Here is a 12,977-nt window from a genome sequence, read left to right on the forward strand (position 1 = left end):
GACAAGATCTTGTCCTCATTTCCCCCACTTTTTGCAGTTTCTATGCTAAGTTAAGCTAACCAGCTGCTGGCTGTAGCTTCATATTTACTGCAGTGGCGGAGCTGGGGGGTGGCCACCCTATTGGCCACCCCAAACACGGGGGCCAAAACAATTTTAGAACATTAAGAAAAAAATGTTTAAGTAACCTTTCATCATTCATCAATAATTAACATTAATATAACGTTATATTGATAATGTAGCCTACTCACTACATTTACAATTCATTTCACTTATTTTCTTCCAAAAGTTAATTATCCAAAGCCTCTGGACACCCCCTTCTATTTACATGTAATGGTTTGGTCCCGCCTCCAAATGGCACTTTCTAGCAGAGAGTGAGAGCATGTGAGGAGCAGGGATGCTAGTACTTACGTGTGTACCATGTCTCAACGACTAACAAAGTCAGGCTTTCAAAAAGATAAGAAAGGAGAGAAAGACAAGAGAGAGGAACTAAAGGGCAACAGTATGTCACCCAGTCTTTCAAAAGAAAAGGTGGGTGTGGTCCATGAGTGGTGGAAATTAGTCTGTTAGCTAAGCGTAGTCCATTGTAAATAATAATTGCATGTTTTTTTTTTTGCTGAGCTGACATTAAGTACTGTTAATATCTATAAAGAAAATGCAGAGGTTTTTAATTGCACTGCTCTATTAGCTGACATTTAACAAATGCAGTTACATTTTTAGCAGCTATTCGTACTAAATCAGTTGTCCCTGCCCCTGGTGCCAGGTCCAACAGATCCATCTTTAGGCTCAGCAGCCCTGTCCCCCCATAAGGCTGAACCTGAACCAGCTTTTCTCCCAACTGAAGGAGGTGAGCAGCATTGTGTTGAATTACTTAACATATCTGAAGGGAGACTGGAATACAATATATATACATCAAAACAAAAAGATAACATCTCATTTCAATTATACATTTTAAACACAGTATTTTCCCACATATTTAAGTTGTATTCATTTGGATTTATGCATTCATGTTGAGAATGTTCCATTCAAAAATGTTATTATTAAAAATGCATTTACACCATAAAAGATGACTATTGAGATCTATTGTCAGGAATGTAAGTGTTATATGTATGGCCAGAGGGCAGGACCGATAAACACATTTACTACCCAATAGCATGGTGAGGCTGAACAAAAGACCTTTTGACTATGTAAATGTAGTCTTTTAAAAAACAAAAACATTTACTGACTTTTTTAAGCTTAAAGTGATGTTGTAAAATTACAACCGGGGGCCTTACAGGGTTAAGGGCTATTGTTTATTGTTATTTACTTTAAGATGTTTATTCTTAACCAAAAATTGAATTTAAAAACTCTTATTTAAATGATGTGTGTGTGTCTCTGTATTCCTGATGATACACTGAGAGAATGAGCTTATAGGGCTTCTGATCACCATAAGCTAAACAGTCTGTATATTGCACTACATTTGTATAATGTAAGCTTTGTTGTTAATTCCTGCGGGAATACGAAAAAAATAGTTAGATATACTGAATATTATTTGATCTATTCCACCACTTAATCCCAAATAATGTAGAGGTGTGTTGTAGGTGCTTTAAATAACCCCTTATTTTATAGTGAGATGTCTTTTTATGTTCATATAATAGTGATTTCAATGCCACCCCAAAATGATCACTGGTTCCATCCTGGCTCCGCCCCTGATTTACTGCACATCTATTCAGTATAATGGAACTGCTGCCCCCGCGACCCGACCACGGATAAGCGGGAGAAGATGAATGGATGGATGGATATTTAGTATACGACTCTTCCCATTTAACAATCAGCCATTATGCAAATAAGCATATACCAACATGTTGAACTATTCCTTAAACATCAGAAGGAAACTGTACAAAGGTTGAAGACATCGTCTCCATTTACGTATGGCACGCGTTCAAATTCACACTCAGTACAACAATAATTCCTTATAATTAAAAATGTAATTGCTAAGGGCTTTAATGATCAGAAAGTAGTAACATATAAAGACCTTAGATTTATTGTGTTAAATTGTTTGAGATAACTGGGAATACATTTGTAGTTATTTTCAATGACTTTAATTAATTTGACAAACAGTTGGTTGGCCTTTAGGGAGGGGCTTAACATATATAAGCCTCTGAGCTCGGACCCGAGAACTGTTTCTCTGCAAGCTTTATATATATATATATTATATATGTTTGTTTTTTTTCATCTTTTTCTCTGTAAACAAAAGTACTCAAATCTTAGTTATTTCACTCACACGTTGTCAATGGCTTCTTTAATACGTACTAAGGGAGAGCTATATCCATTCTATCTATGTCTGCCTCCAGGTGTTGGTGGGGGGGGGGGGGGGGGGGTGGGGGGGGGGGGGGGGGGGTGGGGGGTGTATTTATAAGTGTAAAATCTCTTCATAGCGAGCTCTGTGAATTATTATAATTCCCAGCTTATGTTCTGAATGCCAGATGCATATTTCTGAAGACTAAGTCCAAAATGCCCCTGAACAGTGCATTACATTTACAAATCCATTTACACAGTTAATGAATCTGTTGCCTCAGCTTAGCAACTGATCTAAATGCCAATATTTATTCTACCGTATCAGTTGGGCTCCATTGGAGCTTTTCCAACCCCTGAACTGACATTTTTGCAGTGTATGGTTTTTTAAGACATCGTACTCCCTGCACCCTCGTTCAACTGACTTCATGTGTGGGACCTGAGCCGGCCATAGAGCATTAAAGGGAACATGCAATGTGTCCTGTATCACAGATAATTGTAAAGTTTGATGATGTGTCGCTGGCATGAGACAGGAAGTCCTCTGGTCAGAGAGTGCTCGGTGTGATGTGTGGACAAAGTGACTTGTGGCTGGGCTGCGGCGCTCCACAAAGGCTGTTTGTTCAACCAACAATGTTTTATGTATGTGGTTAGTCTTTCATCAGCACACTCAGTATTCAATTTACATACTGTCTACTGATCCGGCACTGAATGTTAAGCTGTTTATGCTCTCTCAGCCACTTTATTCTGACACCCAGATGTGTGTGTGGAAGTCTTTGTGTATGTGTGTTTCGTAGACAGATTGCTTTGCCCCCTCCGCCCCCCCCCCCCCCTGTGGTTGTGCAGTATTGTGTTCTGGTAGTAATGATGGGTTATGTGCCTCCCAGTCTCCCTCCCAGCAGGACACACACATAAAAGGGTCTCTCTCAGGGCAGCCATTCCCGTGTGTGTGTATGTGTTGTTTTTCGTGAGTCCGTGTGTGTGTGAGTGTGAGCATATGTGCGCATCTTTGTGTGATTCTAAGAGTCATTCTCGGCGGTGCATGCCGATTGTGCCTCATGCTGTGCGCGTCCAACCCATCTAGGCTCTCTCTCTCTCGCCCCGCTCCCTCACTCCCACCTCGATTTGACCAGGGGAGCCTTTCCTTTTTGCTATTGCAAATCGAAGCAGCCACACTTCAGGAAACAGCAGTGGAGCTCTTGGAGAAACTTTGGCTTCCACACAATCACTCTGCTGTCTGCAATAAATAAACTAGCAGAGAACGGCATCACACCTGGGTGGGTCATTGAAGTATCTGGGCTGCTGAGAGTCTACTGAAGTATTCTACAAAAGGAAAAGGAAAGAGAAAGGCAAAGGGATGAAAAATATATGAAATTGGGATGTTTCCTTTTGAAAAGTGGATGAGTGGAAGCAACCTGCAGGTCTCGTCCCTGTTGGCATGACGTCCGGACCACAGTGTTCTCCGACCTCTGTGGGGGTTTAACAGCTTGGAGCGGTTCACACACATTCTGGTGCTGTTGCCTGATTGGCTCCTCTGATGTGGACTCGGTGAAAGCAAACATACTTAGGAAACAGTATTCCAAGATTGTATTCTCAAAGCATTAATATATAAACTATTAAAAAGAACGTTTGTAAGTTTAACGGAAATGAACACAACTAAGTTACAGCTGCCCTTCTTATTTTTCGTGGCAGCTATATTCCTTTCCGTGCTGACAAAGTTGTCTAACCTTGTTCGAATTTCAAAAGATTCAGTTCCTCACATTGAGTGCTATATTGGAGCCGGTGTGTCTCAGTACACACGCATCAGTCTTTCATTAAAGACTAATGAATACAATGCCAAAGGCTAGCAGATGTGATATCATCAAGGACATATTATGAAGCTCACAATCAAATATGTCTTACTGACTTTCGAGACATCAGCAACATGATAAACCAGTCATGAGAATTCCCCTTCTTCTTGAGGGTCCATGTGAAGCTGATGACGCAAGATGTTACCAAATATCATTCCATTGAATACTTGTTTATTCCTCTTTATTTATTCTCAATAAATCAGCATGACCATAAAGGGTTTTATAGACCATAAGATCTTTTGTAGATATTTATAAGGACATCCACAGATTCCCGCCGTGACATGAACATATGGAGCAGTAAACTGTAACATGCTGATCCGACGAAATGCATCCCAATACACACAGAACAGTCATTGGGAGAAGAAACGCCTGTATTACTGAACTAAAATGGACACAGAACCGATCTGTAAGTTTACAATAACAAGTCTGATGTACCGAGAAAACTAACTCAGGGACCAAATACTGTGTGTGGACAAACCTGGACCTCTTATCTGGTGGCCATGAGCTCCCCAAATACAGGCGGTTAATTAAATGCCCGACCAAAATGGAGAATATGTTGGATCACTGCGACACCACCATCTGTAGATCAGGCCGTCCCCCGTGCTGCACTGACTATGGCACGGTCCATCTGATTCCTTCATACAGAAATGAAAGCTCCGCAAATGACTGGTTGTGAGGACAACTGAGTGGTGGACGTGTGAAGCTATGACGGGTGGACTGACTGGGATGTTTTCAGGACCGCTATAAACCACGTCCTACATCAGGTTCAGTGAGACAGCTGCATTCCTTCACACACCAGGGTGACGTATAACAATAACACACTCTGGTTCACAGCCGAGCTCAGGCAGCTTAGGTTGGACAAGAAATAAGCTTTTAGGAGTGGGGACAAGGCCAGGAACAAAGAGTCAACGTACAGGTTGAGCAAGACTGTACTTTGTGTTTTTACTGTCGCTTTGAAGCTCAATGGGACAGTCCGGATGCCTCGTGGCCCCCTCCACCAGCTCCAGTCTCACAGCTCCCCTTCCCCCGTCTCATCAAGGATCTGTTTGGCTTTACTACTATTCGCCACCTTGTACTGTTACACATTAAAAACCTGACCGACCCGCCTGTACACAATGCAGTTGACACTTTACAACAGTCCACCACCTGGACTCTACAGGAACCTGCGGCAGGATCCTGTTGGTGGACTTCAGCTCTACTTCTCACACCATCATCACGGCTCTGCTACTAGACAAGCTCTCCCAGCTGCAGTGGACTCATCTGCTTCCTGCTTCCTGCTTCCTGGTACCTGGTACCTGGTACCTGCTTCCTGATACCTGCTTCCATCAGCTCCCAAAACCTCAAGTGGGAAATTGAGGAAACCTGCCAAAGTCTAAGATGATGAACTTTTACACCTCCATCATGGAGTCCATCTCCATGTGGTACCCTGCAGCTGCACGTTTCATTCACTCTGCGGAGAGGGTCCTGCTATCTCTCCAGGACCTGTACTCATCCAGGACCTGTACTCCTCCAGGACCTGTACTCCTCCAGGACCTGTACTCATCCAGGACTTTTACTCCTCCAGGACCTGTACTCCTCCAGGACTTTTACTCCTCCAGGACCTGTACTCCTCCAGGACCTGTACTCCTCCAGGACCTGTACTCATCCAGGACTTTTACTCCTCCAGGACCTGTACTCCTCCAGGACCTGTACTCCTCCAGGACCTGTACTCATCCAGGACTTTTACTCCTCCAGGACCTGTACTCCTCCAGGACCTGTACTCCTCTAGGACCTGTACTCCTCCAGGACCTGTACTCATCCAGGACTTTTACTCCTCCAGGACCTGTACTCCTCCAGGACCTGTACTCCTCCAGGACCTGTACTCATCCAGGACTTTTACTCCTCCAGGACCTGTACTCCTCCAGGACCTGTACTCCTCCAGGACCTGTACTCATCCAGGAGTCCTCCAGGACCTGTACTCCTCCAGGACCTGTACTAGGACATATTACTTTAAAAAAAAAAGTAATATATTACACTACTTCGTTACTCTCTACATAAAGTAACTCGTTACTTTACTCGTTACTTTACTCGTTACTTTACTCGCAGGGCCGGCCCGCCCCTCCCTGCAGGCAGATCACGCGGACTGCTAAAGTTTCAAATGTTCTCTTTAGTTCAGTTTCCATTGTCGCATAAGACTGATCCAGATCCTGAATGTTTTCCTATCTGACCATGGCTGTCCTCTGTCTCCTGCTATCTGACCGTGGCTGTCCTCTGTCTCCTGCTATCTGACCGTGGCTGTCCTCTGTCTCCTGCTATCTGACCATGGCTGTCCTCTGTCTCCTGCTATCTGTATATTTTGCGCAGTCTATCTCTGCTCACGCTGTTGCGTCGGCGTGTTCTCCTGCGTGTTGCCATGTGTCGCACTGGAACACACCGCAAAGACTTCAGCCGAGCACGTACGAACTGCGCATGCGTGAGTGGCAATAACTCTCCTTACCAGCAGGCGGCGGTAGTGTGTATTCGTCATTCAAAACAGGCAACAACCGGAAGACAGAGAAGAAGAACAGAATACGTGATATAAACAAACAACAAATAGCTGTGCGTTAGCTTCACCTTAGCATGTGTTCTTTGCAGGTGTTTGTTGAGGTTTGATTATGACTGATTTTTAGTAAGTAGCGAAGTAACGCGTGTCGGGGCAATGTTAGTAACTGTAGTGTGATTACTGAATTATAAAAGTTGCGCGTTACACTACTCCGTTACCGACAAAAGTAATAGAGAAGACAAAACGGTAAATGAACACTAGAACCGTCAAGGGAGAGAGAGAGAGAGAGAGAGAGAGAGAGAGAGAGAGAGAGAGAGAGAGAGAGAGAGAGAGAGAGAGAGAGAGAGAGAGAGAGAGAGAGAGAGAGATCTGAGTATATTATAAAGAATAGCCAGTTAATTGAAGCATTATAGCACAGGCCTTTGTCAGATGGTATATTACGCTGTTTTTTTCTGCTTCGAATAGTTCTCTCTTTTTTCACCATACCTGTGTTTGCATCCCTGTGTATGATTTTATTGCCTGGAATTCTGCCTTTTTGAACAGACTTTTTGATTGAGTCCTAGCTATATTGTCTGCAGTTCTAGGGTTAATATGAATCTAATATGATTTTCATCTAAATTAGATTTCAAATGATTAACTGTGTTTGTAATGAAGACCATAGTGTTGGTTGAATCCATTTTCATGACCACTGTCTTTGAACTGATTTAAATGCGGAAACTGGGCTTATTCATCAGAAGTTCGTATGACTTCTTGACTTGCTTGACCTGAGCAATGACTTGACTTGACTTGCTTGACTCTCACCACAGTGACTTGGGACTTGCTTGATACTTGTAGGTCAAGACTTGAGACTTGCTCATGACTTGCACATGTAGGACTTACTCCCACCTCTGCATAATAGTAATTTGTCTTATCATTTGCATAATGATATTTGCTCCGTTTTCCCCAACGTAATTCCTCTTAATGTGGTTATGCGTGCACCATTACACACCAAAGCAAATGAATTGTATATAAACCTACTTGGCAATGGCAATAAACCTGAATCTACTTCTGATGTTTTCTGATTCTCATGATGAATGTGCTGTCAGAATACAGCTTAGCACTCATGCTAGCATCTGCCCCATCCTGTCGTGCTCAGAGTGAGGATATGCAGACCTTGGAAATAAAGCATCACCCAGATCTTTCACAGTAACAAACTAATATAGTAGCATTTGATGTAGCACCTTTTTGACAAAAGGCCCGTTCACATCAGCACTTCAACTGGGAACATTTATCTAAGAAATACAAATTCAACACATGATTATTATCCAGTTAGTAACCAAGCAAAACGAATAACCTAATGAGTTTGTCTACTGACCGTCTTTTAACTTTTTATTCAACAGAATTATGTTTATTGGTGACGAAAAATTGCAAACTAAACAGAAGAAAGAAAACATGACATATTATGACTGCCTTGTGTTAGCCGAGGCAATTTAGAAAGCTAGAACTTCACTCACCAGCTACCGTGGTTCATCAAATATCCCTGTGAAGATAGACACTTTTCTACCAACGTTTTTAAACCACATATTTCAGAAAGACGTATCGATGTTTCTCTCAATAGTGTTGAAAGGTTGGCTGATTATGACTGTAGAACTTGGAGTGACCTGGCCTTGACTCTCGGTTAGACATGTTGCCCACCCTCTTACCCTTTTAACACGTATCTCTTTTCTTCCTCTTTTAGGTGTGTTGCCATCCTCAGCAACCATCTTCCCCTTCCCTCCCTCCCCGACTGACTGCGTTGAGGCTCACAAAGTGTGCTCAGCTGAGCCCCAGTGTGAGGCGTTGTACCGGGGCTTGGAGCTGTGTGCAGCCGAGGCCGCGGTGTCCCCTCTGGGAGAGCAGGTGGCTGCAGAGTGTCTGGAGGGACAGGACGCTCTGCTGGCCAAACACCCAGCTCTCCTGGCCTGCAAGTGCCAGCGCGGATTCCGCAAGGAGGAGCAGTGTCTGCACATCTACTGGAGGGTCCGTCTGATGCCAGGTCAGTAGGGCTTCTGCGGCGGTGGGCTGAGAGGGACACTCTTTAGGGGCACATGTAAAGCTGGGTCTCCCTTTATGGATACACTACCTACCAGATTATCAAGTACACATGTATGGGGGGCAAAAGCCCAACCAACAATGGATTTGGAGAGAGGTGAGGTACACTCTGGAAAGGTCAACCAGAGGGTTTCAAGCTGGTGTGAATATTTCTATAATAAAAGGTGCAAAGTTCCATCGGGGCTTTAATCAGAATCAGAATGCAGTCGCACAGCGCTGAAATACACAGCGTTACAGCTAGAGTGACATGACAGGGCAAGCAATAATAAAGTGAACGTTGGAAGGTTTGAGATATTATTAAAACAATGTTTTGCAAATAATTTTTTTTCAAACAAATGTATGATATTATTACAGACATTGCTTCTCCTTTTTAGTCAGGTAGTCATGTAGCAGTTTAGTTATGACAAACCAGTTTAACATTATGAAAACACCTACTTTTTACCAATATTATAGCATTCCACCAGACAAACACATAATACACATAGAAAAGGTTGCCCCAGGCACACACACACAAACAATATGACTGTATGCATATTTTTTTAATATAGTGTATTTGAAGTCTCCCATCCATGCAAGAGTCAGCCACTTGATGCACATTACAGAAATCAATTTGCACATGTTTAGGTGAAACATCAGAGATATGCCTGGTTTGTAGCAATTTACACAAATAGAGAGACACCCAGAGAAACATCAGGAGTAGAGTTTAGTGTGATGCCTTAAAAACACATTGACATGTATGTAAGACTTTCTAGATGTTGATGATGTGTATTACATAACCTTCATCTGAACACCTCTACGCAAAACTGGTTCACTTCTACTTTTACGATAGACTGTGTCTTAATCCAAAACAAAGTGAGGCACAGTAAAAAGGACCTCACACACACACACACACACACACACACACACACACACACACACACACACACACACACACACACACACACACACACACACACACACACACACACACACACACACACACACACACACACACACACACACACACACACACACACACACACACACACACACACACACACACACACACACACACACACACACCCCCCCATCCGGAGTGTTGTAATGTGCATCAGTAAGAGAGCTAACACTAGCCAGCGGACTCCTCCCCTGTGGCCTGTTAGTCAGCGGAGCATTAGTGTAATTACACACTCTTCAGTTCCTAACGCTGCTAGGCTGCTCTAGCGTGTCATTACCATAAATATATAGCCTAGAATAGGATTTACATACATAAACACTTTACATGCTATTACATTCTTGATTGAGTTTGAACTTTTGAGTGTGTTGGAATTACTGGCAGCATACATCCTGTCCACTAGTCAATCAAGGCTCTGCTAAAGGGTTTCACATCTGTCTAAAAGCTGTCTTCAGTAACATAAGCTAAGGGTGCTTTAAAGGTCGTGCTTTAAAGGTCGTGTTTCATGGCCGAAATGTAAGATTTCAAATATGTGTTATTATTATTATGCTAGCTCACTAGCCCCGGCTCATCCTGTCTTGTAACACCACTTCTAGAGGCGATAGTGAGTTACTGTGGTGTCTGACCTCAGTCCAACAAGAGGGGACAACATTTTGGGTATAAGTAAAAGTTGTTTTTATTAAAACACTCAAATGTTTATGTCAACTTCCTGCTGCCAGAAGCTACTTTGCTGCAAGCTGTGCCTCCAGTTCAAAGTCAGCTCAAAATCCAGCCAGCACAAACACAGCAAACTGTTTTCAGTCACTAACTGAAGGCGCCAATTGCAGAGCGATATCTTTTACAGCGGCGTGGTCCCCTGGTGGCAGGGAGGACAAGTAGAAGATGCGCAATCGTTGGATTGTGTCTGCCATTTTAGATTTAGCCCAGTGGACAATCGAACTCATTGAATACATGCCTACAGTGCCTGGTTTGTGGTCAGTACAATCACAGTGAAATCATGGCTAGCTGATGTAGGCCGACACTGGGATGGAAACTTCTGGAGCAATGGAGACAAGACACAGAGAGACACAGAGAGAGCAGGAACTATGATGGCAAACACTAATGGTTTATTTGGAGCTTCAGCCGGAGAATTCAAAAGACATGTGCTGAGCCACGAGTTGACACAGTGGATACCAAACCAATTCTGAAGATCTCTACCCCAGACCCATGTACAGGGGCGGACTGGGACTAAAAGTCAGCCCGGGCATCTCGACCGGCCCACTTCGGTACCACTAGTAAATTGTCAACGGGGGGGGGGGGGCGGGGGTGCTAGTGACTTATCTGACCGGCCCACATCGCCCGACCGGCCCACTTCGGTACCGGCCCATCGGGATTCGTCCCGAACGTCCCGATGACCAGTCCGCCACTGCCCATGTATTTAGCTGGTTCTGAGAGAATAATCAACATTGTGCATAACAAGATAAAACAGGAGAAGCACTATATCAGCTCTATCAGCTGACGCCAACAGGCAGGAATAGGGAGACAACACACTGAGAGCACAGCACCAAAGGTTGCAGGCCATTGCTCAGTGAGGGCAATACAAACTGATAAACTGGGTCAAAGTTTTGGGCCCAGGAAAATATTTCTCCAACAGACACCATAGTTCATATCTATACGTATTCCTAATAGTATACGATGACAGCAGTGGCGGCGCCAGAGATTTTCTTTTGGGGGTGCTGTGGGGTAGCTTGATGTTTCATAGAGGGTGCTCAAACATTTAGGATTTCCCATTAATGCACCGGCGCTACAGTTAAATGTTCTACTGCAACAATCCCCACAGCACATACACAGTGTTCCCGCAACTGTTACAATGAAGGCTCGATAATCAGCTCACGGCATATAGGTGTAAGCAGGGGTTCAGTGCTATTTTTTATAAGCGGACCTCACCTCCTCTAGGGGGGTCCGGAGGCATGCTCCGCCGGGAAGATGTTTTTAAATATTGAAGTGAAAAGCATCAATCTGGTGCACTTTGAGAGCAAAATGAAGAGATCTATGGATACCTCTCTCAACACCCATATGAAACAGAACTGTAAGCAGATTTTCTTTTTCTTTATGGATATTTTACAAATCACTCCCCTTTGAAACTGTATTCTTGTTTTACTGCCATATAGTATTTCATAACTGTTTTTCATGTATTCTCTTATTATATTTATAACAATAATGATCATATGAAGGTGTGCCTCAGAAATAATCTTTGACATAAGATACATCTGACAGGAGAGGACTCTCCTCCAGCTTGTTGTGGAAACAGCTCCTTATGTCCGTTAGTGCAGCTAGCTAACCAGATGCTAACAACACGGTCCCTGCTGGCACCGGTGCGCGCACTCTCTCTCTCTCTCTCTCTCTCTCTCTCTCTCTCTCTCTCTCTCTCTCGCTCAATCACACTATTGTCACACACACACACACACACACACACACACACACACACACACACACACACACACACACACACACACACACACACACCCACACACACACACACACACACACACACACACACACACACACACACACACACACACACACACACACACACACACACACACACACACACACACACACACACACACACACACACACACACACACACACACACACACACACACAGAGCCGAGCTTGAATGAAACAGAGAGACCCAGAAGTACTTGTACTGTAGCATATTATTATCAAATCAATCAAAAGACATATCTTTCTTGGGGGTGCTTAGGGGGTTCTATGGCTATCCTAGGGGGAGCTGCAGCACCCCCTAGCGCCCCCCTAGCACCGCCTATGGATGACAGTGTTATTTTGACCAGTTTGGTTCAATTCTGCTTATTCTTGCCTGTCGTATAGATAGATAGTGAAAAACTGCCCCCTTATTCTTTATAGCAGGTGGCAGGTTTTTATGAAGATGTTTTGCTTGGATATAAAGTTAATCTTATTTGACTTTAAATTAAGATTATATTGAGTCAGATGAACCGATTTATTAAATGAGAAAATAGACAAACTGAAGGCGTCTTTGTAGCTTGTGTTATTAGGCAAGGTTTAAATAATGGGCATCCACACAGACACAAACACAGCACCATGCTATGGTAAACCCACTCACTATCTCTGGTGACTTTTAAAGTGGGCTGTTTTTAGCTACTATGTAGTTTAGTGCAGATATTCTTGGACCCCAGAGGATGAATACTAATGTCTTTGGTGGTCCCCTCATCCTTCATCCTAACACATTTTGGATGCATTTTCACGACATATGGACAGGATGAATCACAATCACTAGAGACTCAAAGAGGAAAGGAAGGAATCTAACATTTTA

At 43.4% G+C, this 12,977-nt stretch overlaps 1 protein-coding gene across 2 annotated transcripts in view; it reads left to right on the forward strand.

The window, feature by feature from the left end:
• Positions 1-12,977, forward strand: part of gfra3 (GDNF family receptor alpha 3) — a 46,934-nt gene that overhangs the window by 13,469 nt on the left and 20,488 nt on the right. For both annotated transcript variants that reach the window (XM_034093723.2, XM_034093722.2), the window contains exon 2: positions 8,357-8,653. In XM_034093723.2, the coding sequence (XP_033949614.1) occupies positions 8,357-8,653 (297 nt within the window). The remainder of the gene's footprint in view (positions 1-8,356; positions 8,654-12,977) is intronic.

The sequence above is a fragment of the Pseudochaenichthys georgianus genome, chromosome 10 (assembly GCF_902827115.2).
Source record: "Pseudochaenichthys georgianus chromosome 10, fPseGeo1.2, whole genome shotgun sequence".
In the NCBI taxonomy this organism is placed as follows: Eukaryota; Metazoa; Chordata; class Actinopteri; order Perciformes; family Channichthyidae; genus Pseudochaenichthys; species Pseudochaenichthys georgianus.